This window comes from Asterias rubens, chromosome 15 (genome assembly GCF_902459465.1).
Source record: "Asterias rubens chromosome 15, eAstRub1.3, whole genome shotgun sequence".
NCBI lineage: Eukaryota > Metazoa > Echinodermata > Asteroidea > Forcipulatida > Asteriidae > Asterias > Asterias rubens.
Window position 1 is genome coordinate 8,747,913 of NC_047076.1, and position 27,122 is coordinate 8,775,034.

The 27,122-nt window shown below is 38.9% G+C and overlaps 1 protein-coding gene across 3 annotated transcripts in view; it reads right to left on the minus strand.

Annotated features, from left to right (window-relative positions):
• LOC117299906 (rho GTPase-activating protein 21-like) overlaps positions 1–27,122 on the minus strand; it is a 75,782-nt gene that overhangs the window by 39,314 nt on the left and 9,346 nt on the right. For all 3 annotated transcript variants that reach the window (XM_033783499.1, XM_033783498.1, XM_033783497.1), the window contains exons 2-3: positions 26,189–26,306; positions 308–473 (exon numbers count right to left, since the gene is read on the minus strand). In XM_033783499.1, the coding sequence (XP_033639390.1) occupies positions 308–473; positions 26,189–26,227 (205 nt within the window). In that variant the 5' untranslated portion in view covers positions 26,228–26,306. The remainder of the gene's footprint in view (positions 1–307; positions 474–26,188; positions 26,307–27,122) is intronic.

Consider the following 27,122-nt stretch of genomic DNA (forward strand, 5'->3'; position numbering starts at 1 on the left):
AACCCATCCAGCAACAAACTTCTCCAAAGATCCGAATGATCCCTTCCCACTCATATCCTTACAAAGATCCTTACAACACCCATTTATCCTGAGCGGATGATCCTAACAAACTTTACCCACCTGCGTCAAATTTCTAAAAATGATCCTTACAAACCCATTTCTCCCAATGGTCCATTACAAAATCTGCCCACCACCAGCCCATTTTACCCAATGATCTCCACCATCCCAAACCACCCACTACCTACAATGAATTTCACCCAATAGTCCTGATCGCCCCCTACCCACCCACGTCGACCATTTTCCTTACCATTAGCACTTGCAGCCCCCTCCTGTCTGCTCAGTTCAGCGACAGCGGATTCCGGTGGGTAAACGATGAAATGACGTAGTGTGAAGCCAAACCCGGCTGCGTTACGCTGAAGGCTTACTTTACGAGGACCAGGCCATGTTGGGGACGGCTCCGATTTATTGGATACCTGTCAAAGATATGTAAGGAAGAAAGAAATGGTAATCTCACCTTTTAAACTTTAATCTTTTCCAGGCACTCTACTTTCATTAAAAAAAATTCCATCAGACAAAGATTATCTGCTTGTTGCTGTAATTGCACAAATGAAAAGATACATTTTGTGGGGAACTTCTGCCAATAATATCTGTACACTTTGGGCCTGCAGGGACTCTCAGCTCTGTGGCTCTCCTGTAAACATGCGATTACAGTTTCGAATACAACAACAGCCACAACCCAATTAACTTTTGTGTTAATCCCAAATGGTGAGTTACATAAATCAGTTAAACGGTTTGAAGTATCCTTTACTAGGTTTGGAACTGACTACATGTACCTGACCAGCTTAGCTCTATAGTCTACATGTAACAGGTCATGGATCCTCTTCAAAAAGAAGCATTTTCCTGATGATCTCACAAAGACACAGATCATACATCTTGGAGAGGGCAAGGCTATTATCATTTTGCAAAGGGCACTTTCATTGGAAAATCTAAAAGTCTATGGGAAACGTTTGCGGGCACAAAGGCCAAACCCTGGGGGGGGGGGGGGGGGGGGGGGAGGGGCGCGCAAACTGAGGTCATGGCCTCCATATAACTTCAGAGTTAACTATACATTTGTGTTGGGACAAAACTGTCATTTACACTTCATAATTATAGCAGTTAAAACTCACCACACAGGCTTTACTGATCATTCACACACAGTGTCAGATGAAAATTGATTAAACAACAATGCCGACTATTTGAACACGCACAAAAGGAAGAAAGATCACCAGGGTCACATTTAAGAAGGCTCCATTCAACAGAGTGACCTCCCACCAGCAAATGAGTAAATACACCCCACAAAATAACAACATTTATAAATCTATATCTGACACTAAAATGGAAGCACAGATCTAAAGAATCTCCCTGGATACCGAGATAAGTTTCAAAGATAAAATGTTAGTTGAACAATTTAAAACATTTTGAGTGGCATATAAAGTTTCTGTTCATTATGATTTAGGAGGGGGGAGGGATTTTATTTGTTTATTTATTGATTTCATTACAGATGCAACAGCGCAGGTGCCAACAACAGGAAGGTGTAGCCTAAATAGGAAACAAGAAGAAATGTTTTGTTTGGTTTCAGATGTGAGAGGAAAACCCCAACTGGGGAGACCCAGATATTCAGCTGAAAACCCAATCAACATGCAAGGCCCCGGGTCTGCAATGGGATTCACAGGCCTGATACTTGGGGAAGCAATGAAGGCGATTGCCTCCATGCCCCCTGGTCATTGCCTTGATGCCCTTGAAAATCTACAGCAGAAATTTACAATTTTCTCACAGGGTGCCCTTTGCCGAGGAGAAAATGCCTTGGTGCCCTTGCCCCTTCAAATACGAAACAGAAAGGTGTGGATTCAAACAAACCAGGGAAGGTTCACTGAGGTGAAAGGCAGGGAAAGAAACCACTGCCCCAGGCTGAAGCTGATACCTTTCTTGATTTTTTTCAAACATCAGATTCCACAATCAGCAGACAACAAAAACTAAATTATTTACTCACATTAACACAAGCAAAAGTTTTTGTGAATTTTTCTACCATAATACATGTATGATCATCTTTATAAACTGATACATGTAAATATGTAAACATTTATATTTCCAGTCGAACCAATGTTAAATGCACACCATTTAAGTTGTGAAATTGTCAGCCCTTGTGAAAGACTCTGCTAGCATTGAAACATGATACCATTAAAACTTTTTGTGTTAAAGTTGAAACAAAAAAATGTGATCTTTTTTTAAACAAATTTATTTTTATGCAGGTATACTCCAGACAGAACACAATGTGAAGTAAGAGTCATTTTGCAGACCATTCCTGCATTCATTGTGTAAGTCTATACTGAACAGAATTATAATAAAGACTTCACTCACAATGCCTGACCCTGGTCTTTTCAATAGGGTAATGGGCCTGAAGCTCTTCACGTTCTTATTTCTTCAATCAGAATAAAAAAGTAGAAAAAATTCTGAGCTTTGAGGGCTTTCACCTTGGGTGAAGATTAAGATGGAAGGGGGCATAATTGAAATAAGTCAGTATTTGGTATTAAAGGGATTCAACATTTAAACAAATGTCTTACACTGTATATATTATATTTATGGTGTCTCAAAATGTCTGCATAATGTGTATGAAGAATGTCTATCGTTGAGTACGCAAGCAAAACTTCCCAGCTAACCTGGGAAATACGCTTTTCGATGTACATTAAATTATGCGGAATTCCCTGCTTCCGTAAGCACCCATTCTTTGGTTACTACAATAAGCAGAGTTATGTCTCTGGGTCCAGGGGTCGATTTCACAAAGAGTTAGGACTAGTCCTAACTTAGGTCCAGTCCTAGAAGATATACAAATTGCATGGATAGTCCTAAGTTAGGACGAGTAACTGGTCCTAACGCGAGATAAGACTAGTCCTAACTCTTTGTGAAATCCACCCCCTGTAGGTCTACATACAGTCAGGGCTTAGACTTTGTTGACTTTGTTAAACTTAAAAATTTGACAGAAGGGAAATTCACAAGACCTTTAGGGCTTGTCATTCAAAATGTTTACCGGACAAGAATGGACCCTTCCCATGAAATATGCTAATTACATTCACGCATGCGTACAGACCCTGTTGGTTGGCAAACACCATAGAGTTGTGCACTAAGCAGACGCGCAATCGCGTCTGCGTCACGCACCCATTAGCCGTGTACACAACAGCGCGATGTTCCCTTATTTTGCCAACCAAAACGTTAGTGCGCACGCGCTACGTGCAATTTACATATTTCATGGGAAGGGTTTATTGTTTTCACAAGACCAGAACCAAAATGAGAAAAGCTCCCTGACACAGTTTTACGTTCAATCAACTGTTGATATTTGAACTTAGCACTAAGACATGTTAGAGAAGATTGATCTCATTCTTTCAATGGGTATACATGTACAATGAAGATGGATTGCAGGCGTGCAAGGCTATCATCGGCTGAGAGTTGTGCGCAGTGCATAATGTACACGCATCATGCACTTGCTAACTATTTATCATCAAATATGGTGGTCAACGACGCTTAGTGCATAACCCATCTATAGGCCTACTTCATCACTCAATAGAATTGAACTTTTAAGGTATTTTATCAGACTCAGAGTCAACATTGGATCACAACTTGAGTTTTGTTCATGATATTTTATAGTGCAAGGTATTATTATTCATTATTATTCAATTAAAAAATCAAAGAAGGCCAAACTTGTTTGGTCTTGAAGTTACTGGCCCCATACTAAAATCACTGGCCTGAGATCCAGTGTTAATTTCGAGCCCCGACAGTCCCTCTTTAAAATCACCTAATTAACAAAACACATGAAGCTCAAATGGATCATGATATGAAGTGATTCAAGCGTGAATTTCATCTCCTTACGTACACACTGATGGGGAAGATTATACGGTAATGAATGCAGGCAATATTAAAATTGGCCCCTGTGCACGTGCACCCAGCTATCATTCACGTTTTAAAGTCATGGTATGGTTTGGGATTTAATGGAATGGGAGGGGAGGAAGGAATGGTGGAAAGGTAGAAAAAAAGAGGTGCCAGAGGTAAACAGAATTTAATCTTAATAAAAAGCATTAACTGAACTTAAAGGAACATTACAGAATTGGTTTTTGCTAACAAAACAGTTACTGGCAGTGTAAGCACTTTATGTAATCCACCATATACATAAACTGACAAACCTGTAGAAGTTTAAGATCGATCGGCCATCTGGGTCACGAGAAAATAGTGAAAAAAAGATTACAAATTTTACATTGAATCGATGCCAAAATAAACGATTAACTTCAAACGCGAAGTTAGTTAGATTACTTATTTCTCATCAAATATGAAATTTCAGACAGAAATATTCCAAGGGATGTTTTCAACTATAATCATCATCAGACCGTGTAGGTTTGATGTAAATCTGTGATCTTCACGATTTTAGTTTCTTACCAATTCTGTAACGTTCCTTTAAGTTAATAGTTAATTAAATGTAAGGTTTATTCCCAAAAATTTGAATCTGAGAAGCATGACTGGCGATACCTAAAAAACACATCCACCTTTTGAAATACCTTGTTCAGCCACCAAGACCTTGGTGTGTGTGTGTGTGTGTGTTAAAGGCAGTGGACACTATTGGTAATTACTCAAAGTAATTATCGTCATAAAACCTTTCTTGATTACCAGTAATGGGGAGAGGTTGATACTATAAAACAGCTCCCTCTGAAGTGACGTAGTTTTCGAGAAAGCAGTAATTTTCCACAAATTTGATTTCGAGACCTCAAGTTTAGAATTTGAGGTCTCGAAATCAAGCATCAGAAAGCACACAACTTTGTGTGACAAGGGTGTTTTTTCTTTCATTATTATCTCGCAACTTCGATGACCGATTGAGCTCAAATTTTCACAGGTTTGTTATTTTTTGCATATGTTGATATACACCAACTGTGAAGACTGGTCTTTGACAATTACCAATAGTGTCCACTGCCTTAAACTGCCTCAGACAGATGTGTTCAACGGTATAATATGGTGGGATCTGGAGTGAGTAATCCAGCCAGAACGGGGTTAAAAGTTGATGGAATTAGTCAAGGTTACTGGAAATGAAAGACCTGGGTCAGTAATCCTACCCCAGCAGTCTCCGATACTGTCTCTTTTCAATCAACTCTCTAAATGGTTGAGGAAAGTGACATGGGAAACGTAATCCTTCTTGTACATTGTACATGTAGGTATGAGAGAGTGAATTTCGTCCAACGCTGTTGTGAGAGGCGAAGCAAAGGCGTCTATCTTTGAGCTGATGGAGGTCAATTCGCCAACAGGCATTTCCTTTTTGGTGTACATGTACATGTACAGCAGAAGTCAGTTTCTAGACTTGTACTAATGATTCTCTACAGCCCTGGAACTTCAAGGAGGCAACATAAGTCACAGCCTCTGTTGCCCTGGTCTTGGCCTTGGTGCCCTTTCAAAAGTTTCCCATAGACTTGAAGAGTTTTCCAATGGAAGTGCCCTTTTCAAAATGAAAATGACCTTGCCCTTTCAAAGAAGAAATTACAGGCCAGATAACTTTCCATGATCAGGGAGTGTTTTAAACGTGTTCATCAGAACACGGAAGATTGGGGTTATTTTAAAGGAACTTTCTACAGAGTCAGGGAGAGTTTGCAACCCTGAAGGCTTGATTTAATTTCTAGTAATGCGATGTTTATTCTGACCACAATATTGTACATGGATGAAGCATCTATTAAAACACAAACTTTGTGAACACCAACCCAACCCCCTGATTCAGTAAAACATTGGAGACATTTAAAAGCACTTAAAAGGAAGAGGAGGTATAGTGGGTGCGTTCAATTAGCTTCCCTGGGTCGACCCCGGTGTGCTCATCCAAGTGGCATATTTTATTTTTCCAGGCGAGCTTGTGGATAGGGTCACTTGGGGCTCGCCCGAGAAGGGTCACGTGATGATGCGTATTTTTTTTCCAAGGTGGAACGTGGGTAAATTTCTGCACACGTTCGTCCTGAAAAAAAATTTGTGACTTTTCCAGGACGAACGTGGGGTAATTATCAGTGCCCACGTTCGTCCTGGAAAAAATAAAATACGCCACTTGGATGAGCACACCGGGGTCGACCCAGGGAAGCGCAACGAATGCACCCAGTTATAGTTAGAATATTTCCACAATCCACTCAGGAATGTACAGGAATTAATTAAAAGAAATTTACTTCCTGTTCACTTGTATTCAAATAAGCTAAGCCGAATTGTAAACAATCATTTCACACTTGCAATCTATTTTCCAATTGAAATTAATTTCTCAATGCCAGGTTCTCGATGTACATGACCCAGACCGAATCAGGATGTTTACAGAAGGTGTCGTCAGGGTTTATGAATTCATACATCTCTAAGGGAGACATGTGGCAGGTAGCACAAGGTTCCAATTTCAGCTAGGGAGGATATGTACGTATAATGTACCTCATCTGGGGCGCGAAACGTGTACCTCAACCGAGGTGTGGAGTTACCATGAAAACTATCATAACCCTTCAAAACAAAGTACCAGGTCTTCGGGGCGTTATGTAAATTTGTACCATCTACAGCGTAGCAAGAGAAAGAGACATTTAGCGACATCATGCCGACGCCCTCATTTTACAGTTGGTAAACAACGGTACACAGCCAAGCTTCAGTTTTCAACAGCAACATTTGAACTGTGTCATCTCATTGTCAAAAGACATTTTTTTCTTGGTCAAGGTCAACGCTGAGCAGCTATTTTATCACATCCACTTGAAACTTGTCTGCCAAGACCAGCATGCATAGCTATTTCACAAAGCTGCTTATAGCACACAGACTAGAGCTAAGCACATCAAAATACCAGAATAAGGTTACCAGCTCAAGTACATGTTCCATACGGCATGTACTATCTGTGACTGGTATCCTGCTTATTAAGAAATAATAATAATATTTTATTTTTGATATAGCATCTTACATAAAAAAATCTCAAAACGCTGTAAAGAACTTTTACCTATTAAAAACATCAAGCTAAAAAGAGATGTGAAACACAGCAAGATTACATTGTACAATAAGAGCGACAAAAATACAAACAATGAGATACACCAATACGAGACAATCAACAATATCACACCACAGAAAAAGCAATAAAAAAGGTACAAAGATTCAGAAAGCATAATTCTCTGCTTAAGCAGCTCTATGAAATTAGGCCCAGCTCCCAACATGTCAAGGCTAACAGCTCATGATTTCCTTAAAAAGCCTACAAGCACAAAACTTCTTTGAGTCACGCCGGGTGTGGCCGCCATGATGAATGTAGCCTTACATTAGCTTCGAACTATGACTACATTACTGTACATTACGGCGTTGAGGATGCAGACGACATTTACAAAGAGTTACCGACATTGACAGACCATCGTATTCATCCTCCGGCGACTGTTCCATTTCCTCAAGATTTTTATCCAAAGGACAGGGCTTGAAATAATGTTAGCTTGAAATGCTTGGAGGAGGCGCACACTCAGCCTTCAGTACACACCACTCCAACTTACTAGCAGAGAGAGGGTGTTACATGTAGCCTTCCGATATGATGTGGATCTTGAGTGTAGAGGGGAGGGGAGGGGATGGGAATCAATATGTGGCGCAAATAACCGTACTTACATGTACCACAATATGTACCAGGATCCTAAAACAAAGTACAGCATCAAAGTTGTGAGTTCGAATCCCAACCGAGTAATTTGTCGAGAGTACCGAGTGTACAGTACTTAAACAAATTATTTAGTATGCTTCAAACATGTAGGTCACTGCTGGACTCAGTCTACAGGTTGGTTGTTTTGGTTGTCTGATGAATTGGAATCTAAAAAATGGGAAACAAAACACCCTATTCCAAGAAAACAATGGTGTATCACACCTTTTTAAGGACTGGTAGTAGAGCCGAATAGTCACATACTGTATACAGTGTTCTTGTTTTGTGTGATCAACCAGACAAATGAAATAACAAACCTGTGGAAATTTTGGCTCAACCCGTTGTGCAAGTTAGGAGAAAACAGGGAAAACCATACACACATTTTCTAACATGTTTTAAACACATCGTCCTTAATTTTGTTTGTTATAACGCATTTTGTTTAGGTGTTCAGATACGTTTTTCTCTAATATGACTTCATTGCAGAGGGAATTACTTGACAGAAAAAATGGTATAAACTTAATAAATCAGTAAGCTTTTAACAACATGAAACAACTTGATGTTTTTTGTCCTTACCAATCCTGTGGGCCAATAATACCTTTAAGTCTCTCCAGCTACATACACGACCCAGTGTTGTCATTCCACAGATGTCATCACAATAGTCATTTGATGCATTCACAATAGTATTAATTCCACATGCGTATGCCTCATCCTTCAACTTCCGTCTCACGTTTCAAAACTACACCACAAGACATCAAATCCTTACCACTCAAGGCCAACCCAAAAATAAAAAATGTGTCGTTTGGCAAGAAGGTTTTTGAGTAGAAATAAATCATCCCTTTTTATTTTCCTGTTTAGAATTTTGAACTTTGTATTTTCCCCCCTCTAAAAAGTCGCCTTACTTCACTATGACTTAGACAAAATAAAGGAGGCACTAATGAATAATTAATATGCAACCACAAAAAAATATGGAGTAAAATTGGTAGTTTCTACTACCAAAGTACCCCAACCCAAAAGAAATTCTGGACTGGCCTGTACAAAGTCACTCCTTCAAAATATAATCCCTAGGCCTAATATTATAACTCCCACTCAACTTGGCCCACTCCACGGAGTACCAGCTTGACCTTGCAGGATATCGGTTTAAGGACACATGCAGTGAACCGGCGTGGGACCGGTACTGATGATTTGATGGAAATGGAATGCGAACCGGTGATCAAAACCCCCAGGATGTAGAGTTCAACGCCAGTAATAAACTCTACCTCTGGTCAGGGTACCAACTAAACCAACAACACCACAATGAAAAGTGTGTATTTAACTGTTTATGTATGCCTGACCTAAAATGAATTGCAGCACTGTACAACGTTTGCCAACTGTCTATGATGCAGCCATAAATATTGTACAGTGTTTAATGTTTGTGGTTTTTCATAACTTCCGATCACCTGTCAACACAGTACCTCTGTAATCATTAATGTCAACGAAGCCAAGACTATAGACTAAATAACAACGTAAATTGAAAACCCATAATATTGTATATAAATGTTGAATTCTAAAGTAATTGAACTTGGAAAAGTACTGAGTATACAGTGCTTTGAAGGGAAGGTACACGTTTGGTAATTACTCAAAACAAATATTAACTTAAAAACTGACTTGGTAACTAGCATTGGAGAGCTGATGATAGTATAAAACATTGTGGGAAACGGCTCCCTCTGAAGTAATGTAGTTTTTGAGAAAGAGGTGATTTCTTACTAACATAATAAAAGACTTCTAGCTAGAAGTCTTTTATTCCTATGAAAGCACACAAATTCGTCCAACAAGGGTGTTTTTTCTTTCATCATTTTCTCCCAACTCTGTTTACTCAACTCAAATTTTCACATGTTTGTTATTTTATGCATATGTTGAGATACAGTTAAGTGAGAACACTGGTGTTTGACAATTACCAACAGTGTACCTTCCCTTTAAGACCTAATAAGAGTAAAAACTTTGTTTTTTCATCCTCGATGCAAAACTAGCATTTTTTAAAACGATAGATATCTTTTGTGAGCAGGTGTATACCAAAAGCAATGAACAAGTATGGTCCGAGTCAACCGACTTGGACAGAATTTTGACGAATCCCACTTGTTTTTATAAAGTAGAATTCGGATGACAGAGTGCTACTACATGGTAATACCAGAAAGTGTTTGAACTTACAAATGTAACAATTGGTCCCTTTTCAAATTGCCAATAGCGTATGTCTGACCATGGAGGTGGAATGTTTGGACAGAGCCAAGGTCCATGGTCAAACTCTATGGATCCGCAGCTAAACACCTCTCAATAACAGAGGGCCTGAGGCACTTCCGATCTCTCCAGCCAAACACAACTGCTCCAGATTCCAAATAAAAATACACCACTGATTGCCCATTTACAAATTCATGGTCAAACGCTGCATTTCTACAGCACAGCAGTCAACACCAATACAATTGCTCTATGATCCAATAAACAGAGGGCCGGACTCATCTCTCAATTTTTAAGACTACATGACAGAATATTTACATTAATTATCAAAACAATGTTTAACCTTAAAGGCAAAGTGTACCTTTGCTTTTTTGACCCAAATTGATGGTTTTAATCCTACACATGGGGTCCTAGTTATTTACATTATAACATACACCTGTACAAGAAAACTCAATGTCAAAATTTGTTTCAAGAGATAATTGAGTTTTTCAGATATCGCCGAACATCCTGCAGCAATACACAATCTAAAAACAATTCTTTTTGACAGTAATGCTTCTCAGATTCAAATTTTAGGGCATAAAAACTGATGTGTTTTTCAATATCCTCATTACTTCAAAGTGAAATGATTCTCAAAATGATTAAATATACTTTTAACCTTTATTACACTGTTGATAAAATAAAGATCATATAACTCAGAAGGGTATGTCTGCGAGCTATGCTGCAACCGGATGCTGTACATTTACTTGTATTCCAAAGTATGTTTTTATTGGCATTAATGGTTTACCAAACCTGGTATGCCTTCGCTTTTGAGCTCACTGGTTATAACAATTCATACCAGTGCCAATCCTTTAAAGGCAGTGTGGACACTAATATTGGTAATTACCAAAAATAGTTTTTTGAATAAAAACTTACTTGGTAACAAGCAGTTGATAGTATAAAACATTGTGAGAAACGGCTCCCTCTGAAGTAACATAGTTTTTGAGAAAGAAGTATTGATTTTGAAACCTCAAAATCAAATTTTGAGGTCCCAAAATCAAGCATCTGAAAGCGCACAACTTTGTTTGACATTTGTGTCTTTTTCTTCCTTTGATAATGTTATCTCGCAATTCCAACGACCAATCGAGTTAAACTTTTCACAGCTTTTTATTTTGTGCATATGTTGAGATACACGTGAGAAGACTTGTCTATGACAATTACCAAAGGTGTCCAGTGTCTTTAAAGATGTACCATAAATAAAACCCCACCCTTTTTTAAGACACCCAGATTAGCTAGAGGGGATTGCTACATTGTAGGCATCCACATTCCTGATCCTCTTCTGATGTCGAAAGCCTCTACATCAATGTTATATGTTTATGTTTTCAACTGTTTCCAATACACTTCAGGATGGGGGGCCTTGGCGGGCGTCATTAGGTTGCAACTTTTCCAGTGTATGTTTATTTTGTAAACACATTTTACAACATTAAGCACAGTGTAGTACATAGTCTCTAACAAGAAGCCCAAAAAGGCGTGATATTTTGTCCTTGGAAAATAGTAGGAAAATTTCTTTGATTTCTACAAGTAGGGCCGACCAAAATTACAAAATATATGTATTGTACATATATAAAGGTGTTGCCTTTCATACACTTCTCGGGCTATTTTAATCACAAAGTTATTTTCTAATTTTGGTCATAACTTAGATAAAGGGGGTACCTTGGCTCCAGGCAAGCCAAGGTTCCTTCCTCCATGAAATGCCCAAGTCCCACCCCAGGTCCCTTCAGACCAGCCCCCCTTTATGACCAACCCAAACAGCAGCGCTGATCATTAGAACTCAATTTCATGCTACATTTAACTCACATTTACAAAGCCAGACTTAAAAGATGTGCCAGTTTTGGGGAACCTGGGGGTCCAAGGGGGGGGGGGGTGGTGAAGAGGAGGAGGAGGATAACAAACAAAGGAAAGGAACAACAATCAAAGACAGAAGGTAAACAAAACAAAAGTTGATGGCATTGGTGGAACTGTAGAGTAAAACCCATTAAGGACTGAAGGTCTCCAAGTCTGTCTGGATGAAACAGGTACAAAAAAGAAGTGATTGTTTTACAAAGCACTGGCTCTTCGAAGAACCACTGACAAATTATTCCTTCTTGACTTTCCACGCCATTTGTAAAACTTCAAACTATATACAGTACACAGTAATCTTGAAGAGGTCTTCATGCTTTTTTAAAATAAATTTTCTACCGAGAGATATTCAGTAAAAGTGAATTGATAACGGAGACAACTCAAACCGAGACTGGGGAAAAAAAACCCAGACTGGTCCCTTTGTTGTAAAAATGGAAATTAGTGTCTATTATGTACTTATTGGATACATGGTACATGACACGATGGTGGCATCATTGATCTAAGCAATCATTACCACAGAAGGTTATTTTGTGGTTACAGGCTAAGTCTATATTTAGCCCTTTAATCTGATGTCATGTGTCTGAGGCAGGTACCGGTCCACTAATACAGGAAGCATTTAATATGCGTGGTACCGGTCATTCTGTCCTTAACTATAAGCAATGCATGTTTTTAGCCAGTTCCCAACCAACGCACAAGCCGGAATCATGTCGGCATGCGATAACCTACTGAGTTATGTTACCCCCCCCCCCATCACTGGTTCCAGGCCTTGAAACAGGGTAAGGCCACCCCTTCCTTTTATGCATCACCAACACATGTAAAATAGGGGTATTTTAATCGATACATTTACGTACAACTGGTGCTTGTGCCTGGCAGACAGTAAAGTGTACACACTGTCAGTTAAGCAGTGTTCAATTAAAGCAATTTCCCCCCTCAACAAACTTTATTAATCCCCCACCCTCTCCAGTCTGTTTTTGTATGCAACGCTTTGAGGGCACCCATTTAAAGATGCTATGCCAGATTTTTGGGGCCCCAAACATTAAAAAAATTTGCTGGAAATTTAAAGACTTGGTGGCCAAATTGGTCACTTACAATTCATGTACAAATGTCAGATAAAACAGGGAGTCCGATGACACACCTCTCTGGCTAACACTGTGCAAGTAGTGCTGTATGCCCTACACGTATCTTGAACTCACCAAACAACCACAGCTCCTAAATTCTACCACACATCACCCACATGACGTCATATCTCAGCAATATCTTAGTACATTGTATATCCTGCAAACCTAACTGGTGTTATCACTCAGTGGTTTTGCGGTAGCGCCGCCGAAACAAAATCTCCAAAGAATTGCGGTGGCTCTGAATAGCACAACCAGCGTAGTAACAACTCTGCACTATTCTCAGCGTGGTTGCTATAAAACCTCATTCAATGCATTGCTTCCCAACACAACGCACACACAAAATGTTCACCATTGTACAATACCATAATAACACCGAGTCACTCTATTTACAGCTAAATCTCGTGCACTTGAATTAGATAAATAGCAAACAAAAGGTTCGCTAATCTCTTTAGTCTACGACGCGACTACGTCAGCAAGTACCAAGTACCACTGGCTGTTTTACTTCATGTTTCATATTGACACTGCCAGCCCGCACGATGTACAAGGACCGAACTGCATTTAGACTTTACCTGAATACAGGGTGCAAATTCCATGTGCTCTTAAAATGTTTCAGAGTCTGATTTTCTTTCTCTTTTTTTTTCCCAAGTGGGGGGGGGGGGGGTAGGTTAAAACCAAAGTGTTGTTCCACATCCTGCCCATTTCTGAGTATTTGCATTTGGTATTTGTTAAATGTTTATGTTGTTGTTGTATCTTGAGTATTTTGGTCAAGATGTTATGATCTGGTACATTTAGATACCACTTTGCCAAACTGTCCTACCACTCTTAAAAACCAACTCCCAAGCAGGGGTCCCCAAGAATGAGCTTTTTCTCAAAGTGTGTAAAGGTCGATCAAATGTTTAAAGGAACTTCCTGGAAAATTTGGTGAAACAAATACGAGGAGAATTTTTATTCTCCATAAAGATCATGTTCTAAGAAACTACAATGTAAACACTTTGAAAAAAGTTTGTTTAGTTTATTGCCCTCAAATCAAACCATGTTCAAACGATCACCGATCAAAAATGTTTTAATATGTCCATCTGTAATGTCCCTTTTTGTCTCTTCTTAAATTGTGGCATCAGGAGATTAACTCTAGTTTACTTTTTAAAAATCCATCAGGGGTACTGCTTTTTTTATTGTTATTTTACTGTATGTTCATGTTTTTGTCGTCTTACTGTTCTTATTGTCTGTGCTTGTATTTTTGCCTGTGAAATTAATAAATGAAATGAAATGAAAATGAAAAAAAAAAATCTTTTCCTGTAACAAGATTGAGCGATTTACTCGCAGGTATTCGTTTCTCATTTAGGATTTTTAGGTGTTATATAATATAAATAAAAAGGGAAACGTCTTTAACATTCCTCATTAAAATTTGTTAGTATCTAATTTAGTCATATTCCTTTGGGTCAAAATGAGTGAAAAGATGATGGCAGGATACATAAATCTTTCCATGTCTAATTCGCCTCCGAACTCCATAGTCCGGGGAACTTTTCTGAAAATTTTGCTAAGTCCAAACTTTTTTCAGAGTCCAAATTTTTTTTTCAGTATTTTTTTTTTCTCATGTCCTTGGCCCACATGGGTGCGCCATCTCGAACCGCACCATGCTGAGGGCCAGAGCTCGTCTCTTCCCGGTGTATTTTACGCAAAACTTCGGGAAGGTGCGTCGCCCGGTGTCGAGTAGACAGTATTTACATGTAGGCCTTCATCAATCACAGAAAAATAAAATAATTATAGCGACCGTTTGTTTTTAGGTTACAGGGGTGGATTTCACAAAGATTTAAGACTAGTCTTATCTCTAGTAAGGACGAGTTACTCGTCCTAACTTAGGACTAGCCATACGTTTTTTTAATATCTCCTAGGACTAGTCTTAAGTTAGGACTAGTCCTAACTCTTTGTGAAATCGACCCCAGTACACACAGAATAAACTCCTACCCACCTCAAATATTATCCATTCGTGTGAAATAACTCCATGAGTAAAAGATGCTTAAACTTTCCTTTCTTCAGTGGGTAAAGTCCTTTAGAAGCAATTATACACAAATTCCAACGACCTCTGATGAAGCCATAAAATGTCCACAGACAACCACAGCCTCCAATCCATGGAGGAAGGAGATCCAAATAAATCCCATTCCACACCACAACACGTCCATTCTCACCAACGAGCTTCTCAGTCTAAACTATCCACACATTATCTTTCCCCACAGGTGAACAACAACAAAACCAAACAGTCCATGATTTTCTTTTCATCCGCACCAAAGTAAAACTAATCCACTCCGATACTGAATCATCACAGCTTTGACGTCAATTGTCATTTTCTTTCAATTTCATGAACCAGTTTCCCACCAGTAAAACTTCACCGATTTGGGATTTTGAGTTCCCACAGAATGTTTTGGTTTGATTGGGGGGACCCTGAGTGCATATACCACTGGTTGGATTCAGCTCTCCCTTTGATCATTCAACCAATTATTGTCATTTAAATCCTGCATGGCATTGGTATTGTCCAAGAAAAGAGGGCTGTGATCAAATCCACCTGTCAGTTGCTAATTTAGTCCCGCCTCTTACAAGGCTGGGTGATTGGGGTTTACAAACCAGAACTGTTGTGGTTCAGCGAGCCCCCATAGTGATTTTGAGGTATGTCTGTGTCATGTACCTGCTGTAAGCGTACATGCTGTAAAGCATGTCTGGAGCAAGGAATTCCACCATCATGCTGTACTTGTAGGAGTACTCAAAACTTTAAATCACACAAAAAACCTGTCCATTCTTGCTGGTTAAATATATGGTAAGAAATTCAAGCTCTGAAGAGAACAGAGAAAATCCATAACAGTAATTTGAAACTCTGCCTGCTCTAATCTAAGCAATTGGAACTTTTTGTAAAAAAATACCTGCCTCAAAAGGTCTCTAACTAAAATAGGTTCTACTCACTCAGGTTCTACTAATTTTGTAGTTCCTACGCTGGGTGGTTTTGACTTTGAGGACAGATTTTTGCTATAATTTTAATCTGTTAAATTATTGTGCTTATAAATATGGATTAATTTAAAAGAGTACTTGCATGGTTGACAGTCATACTGTTTGGATTTTGTATAATTTTAGTGATTGGGTGGAAGTCAAAACCTTTATTCTCATGTCAGTGCTAGGAAATGAGTCATCTCCAAAAAAAAATACAAATCAGAGGTAAACATCAAAAGAGTGTAAAGGATGTTGGGCCAAAACTTTGGAATAATAATTTTTTCAAGCATAATATTTGACCTCAGGACCTGTAATAAGGCAATTGGTTTGATGGACACTTGTAGTTAAACAAGAAATACTGTTTTTTTCTGGAGGCAAAAATAAATAACTGTAAAAAATCAAAAAATTGGAAAAAAATATTGCCTGATTTATTGATAAATAATCAGTATTTTATCAATTCAACTGCTTTGATTTATCAATATTAGATTTGCATCATCACCCAACCTTGCTTCAACCATTCAACCATCCCTGGTTTCACTACAACAACAGCGTATCATTACCTTGACTGCTTCACACGGCATCATGGCCACGGACAACAATCGATATTATCCAAGAAGAACAAATCTCGCCCGACCACATGTTACTGTTGCCAGACAATTTGAATAACAATTTCAAACAACAAAAAAATTAAGAAAGGAAACAAATTTGTCATGAGGTCCAAGGTTGGGTCGAAATCTCAAGGCTAGAGTACCCCGGAGTGTGAGAAACCAGAGCTATTATGTGCTCCGTTTCTTTTCAGCAGTTGAAAGGTTGAATCCTGGCTGTGGGTGGTGGACACCTTAAGCCCTGGCCCCAATTTCAGAGAGCCGCTTAAGCACAAAAAACAACTAAGCACAATTTACCAGAATAAGGTTACCAGTCAAACTGCTGTGTCACATGTACAATTAGTGGCTGGTATCACACTAATTTCTGCCAAGCAAAAAACTCTTAAGCAACATTTTCTGCTTACTAGGCAACTCTGAGAAATTTGGCCCTGGTAAAGCTCTGTGGGGTGGCTCTCTCACGTGTCTCACACCTCGTATATTTGTGCTTCCTGCATCGTTTTTTTTCCCCATTTTTTTTTTAATGTGTGGTGTAGTCAGTGATGCTAGTTGGTGTTAACAAGTCTCTGAGATCAACACCACTCGATTGCAATGCCAGCGTGGGGGAACTTTACTATCCACTGGAATACTTCTTGAGCAGCAACAACACTGCTATTGACACCTTTGGTTCTTTTGTCAAAACAACCATAGAGAAAGGACCACACAGTGGAAATACTTTTTTTTGTTATTTGCCTTAGGAAATTTCAGGGTCATTCGTAGCAAATTACAGAGGAATGAAAAACATTACATCACGACCCCTAAGAGGTAATCATTCTCATTCACATTTTGAAAGTGTTTCATAAACACCGCCCTCAAGTGTCAGAATACAATGTAGAATCTAAAGGACCTTTGACAATAGACATGTTCAGACACCTAACTTGGTTCTTGTGGTCATCATTGCATCTAAAGGCTGTCTGGGCATCTTTCTTGCTGTTTTGAACATTCAAAGTGAAACAAAAAAAGATCCTGCGGCTTCAGAAAGGATGCGGGCAGGGATGATAAAATATTTAGAAATTCGAATAAAATTTTTATTTCCTATTGCAATTGAAAACTCTCAAACATTAGTTTCATAAATAAGGACTTGTTTGATTGTGGGGGACATGGTGGGGGTGGGGTGGATAAACTACTGGGCTGGGGCTGGTGGCTCACTGGTTCTTTCGATCCTTGGAAGAACTTTGAGATCTTCTCAGCCCAAGGCAGGAATTTCATCTTTGAGAGAGCAATGCCATTTGTATTTTGAAAGGGGCACTTCCAATGGGTAACTTTCGAACGGGCACCAAGACCAAGTCCAAGTCAACCTCCAATTCCTAACGGTGACATTTCAGCCTTGCAGGCCATTAGCAAGCAGGATTTCTTTTCCTCCACTTTTCCGGCAAGAATATTACTTGAAATGGCTTTTCTCACCCCCATACTATGAATCACTTACATGTACATTTCACATGCAGCCAATAAGCTTTCAGGAAGTCAGAACCAGGTAGTGTAAATGTATGTTTATACTTTCAATATCCAATGGATACGTGCTAAGGTTCTTTGATAATAATAATAAAAATAATAATAATAAGGCCTAAAAAAAAATATGTTGGATTGCCCTTTCACCCGATTTTTTGCTTGGGTCGGTCGGTCGGGATTTGTTTTTTCTTTTTTTTTTTTAGATGTCAAAGAACACCCAAAACTGCCAAAAACATTTCAGAAAAGATCAAGTTGTCAGGCAAGCAAGGTATTAATCATCTTAATACATCTCGCTTCAATCGCTCTTTTTGCGTCTTTATTTTGGCAAATTCCTTCAAAAACAATTTCCAAGAGTCATTTCATTCAACGTGTTTTTCGTCCGTTCAATAAACTAGCGATACCATTTATGGGCATTACTGGCAACAGCGCCCTCTGTTGTTCAATGGAGTGTTCGACTGGTTCCCTGTGAAAGCATGACGTCGAATAAACAGGCGTGTGGTGTGATGTGACACAGGCTCACCCTATCCGTGCGTATGAGGGAAATCGATTTACATTTTGTATGTTGCGTTTTTGTGAATGTTGAAACCACGGCTGTTGCACTGGATAAATATGACTGTCGACCATAAGTAGTCGGCCAAAAACTAATATTTGTGTCAAATCTACCATTTTGAAAGCATAAAATATTCATGAAATCAAAATCCGGAAGTAAAAAAAGGGGAAAAAAAAAACGAAAATAAAAATAAAATAAAAAACGCGACCAAGATTTTGCTACTTTTACGGTCGGTCGGGATAAGGCAATCCAACATTTTTTTTTTTTAGGCCTAAGTTCTTTAAAAAAGCGCTATTTCATATAAGTCACAGCCCTGTCAGGGCTCAAAATCAAGGGGACAAAAACAAGACCACAGGGCTTGTTTGTTGCTCAGATTTTTTATTGGACTGAAATATTTTGTTTACAAGACCAACATGACACAATCATATGAGAAGAAAAACACAAAAAACACAACAAACATGTAAACCAAAAGTTAAAGGCAGTGGACACTATTGGTTATTACTCAAAATAATTATTATCATAAAACCTTTCTTGATTACGAGTAATGGGGTAAGGTTGATAATATAAAAAATTGTGAGAAACACAGCTGACAGCTCCCTCTGAAGTGATGTAATTTTCGAGAAAGAAGTAATTTTCAACAAATTTGATTTCGCGACCTCAGATTTAGAACTTGAGGTCCCGAAATCAAGCATCTGAAAGCACACAACTTCAGATGACCATGATGCGACAAGGGTGTTTTTTCTTTAATGAATATCTCGCAACTTCGATGACCGATTGAGCTCAAATTTTCACAAGTTTGTTATTTTATGCAGATGTTGAGATACACCAACTGCGAAGACTGGTCTTTGATAATTACCAATAGCGTCCAGCCGTCGATTTCACCAAACTCTTCCTAACTTAGGATTAATCTTAGGACTTAGGACGAGTAAAGTTCCATATTCAAATACGCAGGACGCATTGAACCCATCCTAAGTTAGGACTGATTACTCATCCTAACTCGAGTTAGGATTCATCCTAGCGTTTCGTGAAATCGGCTGCAGTGTCTTTAAGATAATTGTGCTACCAATGACCTATGCAATGACAAAATTGCTTCCTGGGTCACTGCCTCTCTTTGTTTTTAACACACTCCCGTCAGAGCATAAAATAATGACAGCATGAATATTACTAAGTTGAAAAACACAAGACCATGGTCTCAGTGTGTAATTCCAGGGCTGCTAAAATGAGATGGCAAGTTCATTTAAAAGTCTGTGTGAACTGTATTAGTGAAAGCAATGCTACCAGCAGAATTTACAGTTCAGCAAGAATGGTGCAGTCAGAGACCAAACATTAGCCAGGTCGTCATGGTTTGTATTTTGAGGTACTCATTAATTGATATAGCTTGGACGTTAAAATGTACTCCATGAAAATACATGCATTTAAGTTCCTTTTAGAATGAATTTCGGTGTCGGACTGGAAGCCAGCAGGGTTTGCCTTTAGTTTTTAAAGTTTCTAGCCAGCAGTACCTACCAGTTAGCTTGTCTTTTCACTAGGGGCCTGTTTTGAAACTGGTCTTAATTTTAAGGTTTCCTTTAAAGAAAATTTTGCTTTGGACTTAAAGGAACACGTTGCCTTGGATCGGTCGAGTTGGTCTTTGAAAAGCGCTTGTAACCGTTTGTTATCAAATTGATATGGTTAGAAAGATGTTGTAAAAGTAGAATACAATGATCTACACAAATATGCCTCAAAATTGCGTGGTTTTCGTTTTAACTCGTCGACTAACACGGTCGGCCATTTATGGGAGTCAAAAAGTTGACTCCCATAAATGGTCGATCGTGTTAATTCGCGACGTAAAATGAAAACCGTGCAATTTTGAGTGATACTTGTGTGGATCATTACATTCTACTTTTATAACAAACGGTGAATTGAAGTGAATTTTAACTGGACCGTGGGTATATTTAACTGGCACTTGGTCAGGAGTAAACCATTGTTAAGGGAGAACGCTGTCCAAAGCCAGTGTATAGTACAGAGTAAAGGAGAAACTGACTCCCAGTGTTTTGCTCCAAACAAAAGCGAGAATGAAATCTAATCATTAAATAAGGAATTGGTTTCCACTTTAGAAAAAACACACACAAGTCTTTCAATTCTGGTAGATTAAAATCAAGTTGGGAAGGAAGGAGAAATTAGGGCTGTGAAACCAGCAGGGAAACAATGTCGTTAAAATGAAAATACAACAACCATTTTCACACAAAGCTCTGTGCAGCGTTAACGATCAATTGCCCCTTTGATCAGCTGTGGTTACATGGAACAGAGTTGATGACCAGCTAAAATGTCATGGTGTGTGTTGCTTGAGTTTGGTGCTCATCTGATCATTGCTCAGCAAATTAACATGTTGACAATTTTACTTAACAAAACTTGCAACTAAATAGTAGGTAGGGTGACATGTTTTCAACTCCAAGTTATAAGGTATTTATACTGTAATGTTGAAGTGTTTCTGTTTATACCAAGGGCCCTGTATAAACACTTCAACATTACAGTATAAGTACCCTATAATTTGGAGTTGAAAACATGTCACCCTACCTACTATTTATTTTACCCTTTTCACATGAGAGCAATAGACCGATCGCTTAAGCCGCCCCATTGCGTATTAACCAACCACAACGCAACGAAGGTCCGACAAATAAAGTCTGACATGCGTGCGCGTATGCTTGGCGCGCGCGGCAGATTGTGCAGAAAGGCATTGGAGAGAGACTCACGTGTTCTTGCTCACAAGTGCGTCGTGGGCGATGCCCAATGGAGCGGTCTATTACGCAGGTGTCCCTTGCTTTCTTTTAGTAAATGTGAAGTTTACAAATTGTACTTCATATGGAAGGACAAAGATTTTGTGGATTGTTCAACTACCCAAGTCAAATCTTCTCAACCATTGCTAGATTTTGTTGGAGGTCCGAACCTAAGACAAAATCTCTTCTGCTATCGTAAGTTTTACATACCAACATGCATAGGAATTCCTGTGTAAAAAGGAAACTAACATCCTATCTATTAAGCCCTTTTCACATGAGAGCAATTTAGCAGGGGTCCCTGCTAAATTACACTTCATGTGAAAGGACAAAGATTTTTGGACTGTACAAGCTCCCAAGTAAATTCTTCTCTAACATTGCTATATTTTGTAGGAGGTCCAAACCTACGTCAAGGTCTTCAGCTATGGGAAGTTTTGAAAGGATGTGCAAGGAAATCCTGCGTACACACCGCGGAGGTGACCAACCATTCGGAACCATGGTGAATTGAATGGTCAGACCGTAGGAGGGTTGACTGTGTAGTGTGTTCATGAATGCATTCACCACATGATATCACACCGCAGGCTCAGGCCGGCCGGGATAGTTCATCCATCGTTCAAAACCAAAGTGGATGATATTGAATGGTCAGTCAGCGGTTTGTCATCTGTGTGCATTCATCACTTGTAATAATTATGTAGTGCAAATAAATATTAGAAGCCACTGCTGAATGTTTTTGAAAAGTCAGACAATAAATGCACTAGGTTGGGTTGTACTTAAATTCTTGAGGAACAATTTACTACTCCCAATTCTTAAAAAGAAGGTTTCTTTTTGGAAAAGAAGACTTTGTTTTTTTTTGTGAAAAAGATTTAGAAGGCACCAATGCCAAGTGTGTCTCCATTAGTCACGTGGTGAAGTTTAAGCCTACCAAATTTGCACAAGTGCACTTCATAAGCTACATAATTTACCACAATATAATCTGTCCAGTATGTTCGCAATACATTGTGCAACAACTGCTGGCATTCTTGCTTCAGTCATGTTGTGTACAAGTTAAATAAGTTCAGCACACTAGCTAGGTGCTGATATATTAAATGTCAAAGTTGTCACGTGTGCACAGGGATAACAGAGTTATGCGACTTGCACTGCAGTCCGTTAACATGGCACAAAATGGGCACCTGACTAATTAAACACAATTTGGCTTAAACTCTTACGTGTAATAAGAGGGGGTGGGAGTCTGGTAACTTGATTATACGCTGGTAATTCCAGACCTGCTTGGGCCTCCGGGAAAAGCGAAATTTGCAAACGGTACACATCGACTCGTGCATGGTGTATGTAGGCCGCCACTTGGTCAAGTCTACGCGTCGCTGCTGGGGGAGATTGGGACCACTCAAAAAGGAAGTGTGGTAAATAGGGAGCTTCCTGGTACCCTGCAGGCAGAGCGTTCACAACATGGAGCAGACGTCAGTGCTTCCAGTAATCCTCAGCGATGTCTTGGAACGTTTGGAAAGTTCTCCGAAGTGCTGTCTAGCTAACTCCTGCCCAGGCATCAGCTTTTAATCAATTTTTGTAAACTTGCGTTTCTCACAACACGTGCATATTTGATGCACATGAGAAAGCAAGAAAAATCATAAAAACAACTTGAAACAGAAATGAGATATTTCCTCGACAACTAATATGACCTCAATTCATTGTACTTGTATGTGTGGATACATGTTTGCAACCTCCTATAATGTATAGTTTTTCATTAACATTATTACAATTCTCAATGCTTTAGAAACTAGTAAGTTGGTAAGTAATATTTTTCAGTGAGTGAATTTGTAAAAATCTTATAAACTATGAAATGAATGCATCCTGGGTACCACAACGTAACTTATAGTTCAGCATCTCTTAATGAGGAAATTAAGTTTCATGTACGGATCACAGTACCGTTTACATGTAAGTATCTGAAATCTGGTGCAATGAAACTCACATTCGTGTACAATCAAATTCCTAAATTCAACTCCCCAGACAATGTAGAATCCCTATTATACATGTGTAAGTTCATTGGCTCAATACCTAACGTTGAGAGGAGTTTGTGTAGGATTCATGCAGCAATCCTTCAAAAGCACACGATGTGAGTTACCTCACCCCAAATATCTCCAACTTAGTTGACTGCGAACTGTTCCTCAACCTTCAAAACCATACAAATCCTTTGGGTGATTTTGAAGGACTAGGGAAGAATATTAATTCCAAAATAGCACAATACATACGTGTGCATGTCAAACAGCCAGACCAGCAAATAACTAAATTCTTGCCGCACTAACAAATTCACTGCACTTGCTACTCATTCAAAATTTCCTCCACCGGAACCTGGTAAATTTTCTTTGAACCAAGCACCAACACACAAAAAAAAACACCCAATCTTCCAAACTATCGACTAATTTATCTTACCTCCAAGACAAGAAACAAGATACCAGTATGTTTTCTCAAAGTCCGAACCGTCCAGCGGCAACCTCCCGATCTGCGAACGGGCCTAATGCCGAACCGGCAAATCATTTTTTATATATTTTCTTACCCTGGCGGACTGAAATATGAACCAGACATACAATTGTAGCGAGCTGGAAGATTAATTATCACAGCAGATGGCCCCGAGGGCCAGATTGAATACCAGTATGGGGAATCTCTATTGTAAGGGGTAAATCCATTGAAATTCACCAATAGTCGAGTCCTTAAAGGGTCAGTTGCTACTAGCCTTGGCTTAAAAAATAATATGCGAGCGAACCACGCACAAATAGCTCTTGAGGTGATCGGTACTTTTTAACAGGGAGGGAAACTCATTTGTGGGTTTGCCTATTTTTAGAGCTAAAAAGCATTTGTCCAATCCTAAGCAGTGAGTGTTTTAACTACTATGTATTGCAAAGCAATGATTGATTTTTCTGTATTTACTGCTATAACTTTCTAAACATTTGTTATTAATGAGAAGCTCCTGGCTTTGTCAGTATGAACCGGGCTTCGCTCTCTTTGAAGCAAGATAATGTAGAGCTTTGGTCCGTTGGCAAGCTACTACTTCTATGACCAATATGATAGTGCAAATTTCATGCTCACAATATAACTGTAGCAGACAAATTTAATTTAAGTGTGCGCATTTCAGAGTTTTATAAGCAAGAAATTTACATGTAGTAGGCAGTCAAGTTGCGCGTTCATACTATACTACTACAAAAGCATTTATAAAGCGCTCTTACAAAAAATGTATCACAGTGCTTTACACAGAAAGAAAGAAAAAAACAAAAAAAAAACAAGATAAACATACAACAAAATTAAGACTTTGCCGTGACTTTGCCGTGTTGTGACATTCATTTTTAAGAACCAGAAGGGTTAGCATACCTTTTCGTGTGCTTACGCTTAGCACAACTATGAGATAAAAACCTGCGCAGTACGCACAAAATCATCGTTAAGCAGCTCTATGAAATAGGGTCCTGGTCACATGCCAACTCTCTTACAGAAAGTGGTGTATTTGAACATAAAGGATTGGTAATATGTAACTCTCCGTTTAACTCTACCCAGAAGCCAGACTAAATTGCAGACGTTGACTGCCTCGCGAATTGGACAGATTATTTTTAAACCTTCCCCTTGTTATTTTGATGGAAAACCTCTGATATGGCTTTACGCACACTAACAACTGCCACGTGCAGAGCATGCTTCGGTTGCAAGGTATTTATTACCAACATATCATTGCAACCGCTCAGATGTTAGGTGTTTAAAAAAAAAACGATACATAGCCAGAGAAATTCAAAAAATAATTATTTAAGCTGCACTTCTTGACATCACAATTAACTTGAGAAAAAACATTCTTCTTAGAATTTCAGGCCTGGAATTTCATCTTTGAGAGGGCATGCAAGGACATTTTCGTTTTGCAAAGGGCATTTACATCAAACAATCTTAAAGTTTTTGGGCATCTTGTGAAGGGGCACCAAGGCCAACACCATGGGCAACAGAGGCCAATGAATCCGTGTAATTCCTGGCCTGGAACTTGATATTAATTTCAAGAGGTTAAAAGGATTAGTTCCATCGAACATTTAACTAACAACTTGACAAACTGTAATAATTTTTAACCTGCAATTTGCCATAAACATTATTAATTGCTGCCCCTTTAGTAGCTAAATATAGCTCCTTCTTTTTATCTGTCAAAAACAGCCATGAGTCTGTGTGTGGGCGTTTTTTGTGTGTTGTTTAAAGCAAAGGCTGTGTATTTTTCTTTTTTGAGAGGTTCTACCCCGGAGAATTCTATGAACAAATTGAACACTTTGTTAAGTCCAGACAGATATTTATATGCAGTTCATTTTGAGGTCAGACATCAGGTCAAACTTGAGGAAAAAATACAGTAGGAACAGGTCCCCTAGTCGACCTTGCCCTGCCGGCAAATTAAAAGAACAATTTGATTGATGCCCGATTTCTCCACAACTGATCAAACAATTCTGAAAGCCAGGGAGAGAAAGCTGCATGTATTCCTCATTCATAAAATGCCTGAACTTAGGGGTGTCCCATTTATAAAAGATTGGGCCTTGAAAACTTAAGAATGATCTATGGTACGGGAGACCGAAGACCTACTTTATTTAACCCCGTTCCTTTTTCTGTATTTATGGAAAGTTATCTTCTCTAAATGGCTGAAGGTGAGCTGAAATTTATACAATGTTTTCCCCTTCTAAAATACATCAAGTAGAAAGAACTGTCCTGAACTGAGCTGTAAAATCACGCACATCCCCCCAAAAAGTTCTAAGAAATTGTTTAACTTTGTACAGAAGAGATGTAACACCATCCAAAATTACAAATTGGACAGGCATATTATAGACATACATTAAGCTGGCAATCAGTTCACTTGTAGCCTGTTTAAATGCTAAGCAAGGCCCTTCTATCCGTGAGCAAATTTTAGAGCTTTGCTGCTTTCTGACATAGGATTAAAGACTAAAAATTCTTACCTCACTTCCAGACCTGGGCTTCACTGCAGTTGTTGCCATGTTTTCTGCTAAAGTTGTTTACAAGCCCCCAAGACGTGCCGTTCAACTGCAGTGTACTTGACACTAGCCAAACAAATTTCTGGTGAAAAAAATGAATAATAGCTTGACAACTTCATTTACAAACTGAAATAATCAGCCCATAAACTTCTGTTTTGTTTCAAATTGTAAAACAAAAACTGGTAGGTCAAACTACATGTATAACACAGGGCAAAATGTTGATTAGAAGGATTAGAAGAAATAGAATTAATTTTAGTTTTTTTAAAGCATTCCAGCAAAGAACTTTCCACTTCGCCATACATTTATCTGCCATTATGGATTTAGTTGACCATAAAAATCCTATGACTATCTCAGATTGGTTTGACTAGCTGAGCAGGATATTCAAACTCGGACAAAACAAGGGGATAGATTTCCAAAGGCGTGTTGATGCCTGGCATTGCAACCATGGTTGGTTTGGCTGTGTCAGTACTGAATCAATAAAAAAAACCAAATGCAATACTGGTGAAGGATTCTCAAGGATCTGATCTGGATCAAACTTCAATCGCTGCCTACTGCGCTAACGAATTTTACACATATGCCGCCTATTGTAAAGCGTGTTATTCTATGGGCCGTAGAAGGGCGTAAGCGCAGAGTTCTACAGAGTTATAAGCACAGCCGTGATTATTGGGTCCAGTGTGTCATGCCAGATGATTTTGGTTTGGTTGTGCAATACTGAATCCACCAAAATCAAAATCAAAAACAAATCTTGGGGTTGGTTTGAAGAGCATTAATTTTTGGTGGCAGTGTTTTTTATGCCGGCAATCACTAACTTGTTGATCCAAAAGAAAATCTCTACCTTCTCATACACAATGTAGGATGTTCACTACTCAAACCCTTACAGCCAACACTAATGAAGCCA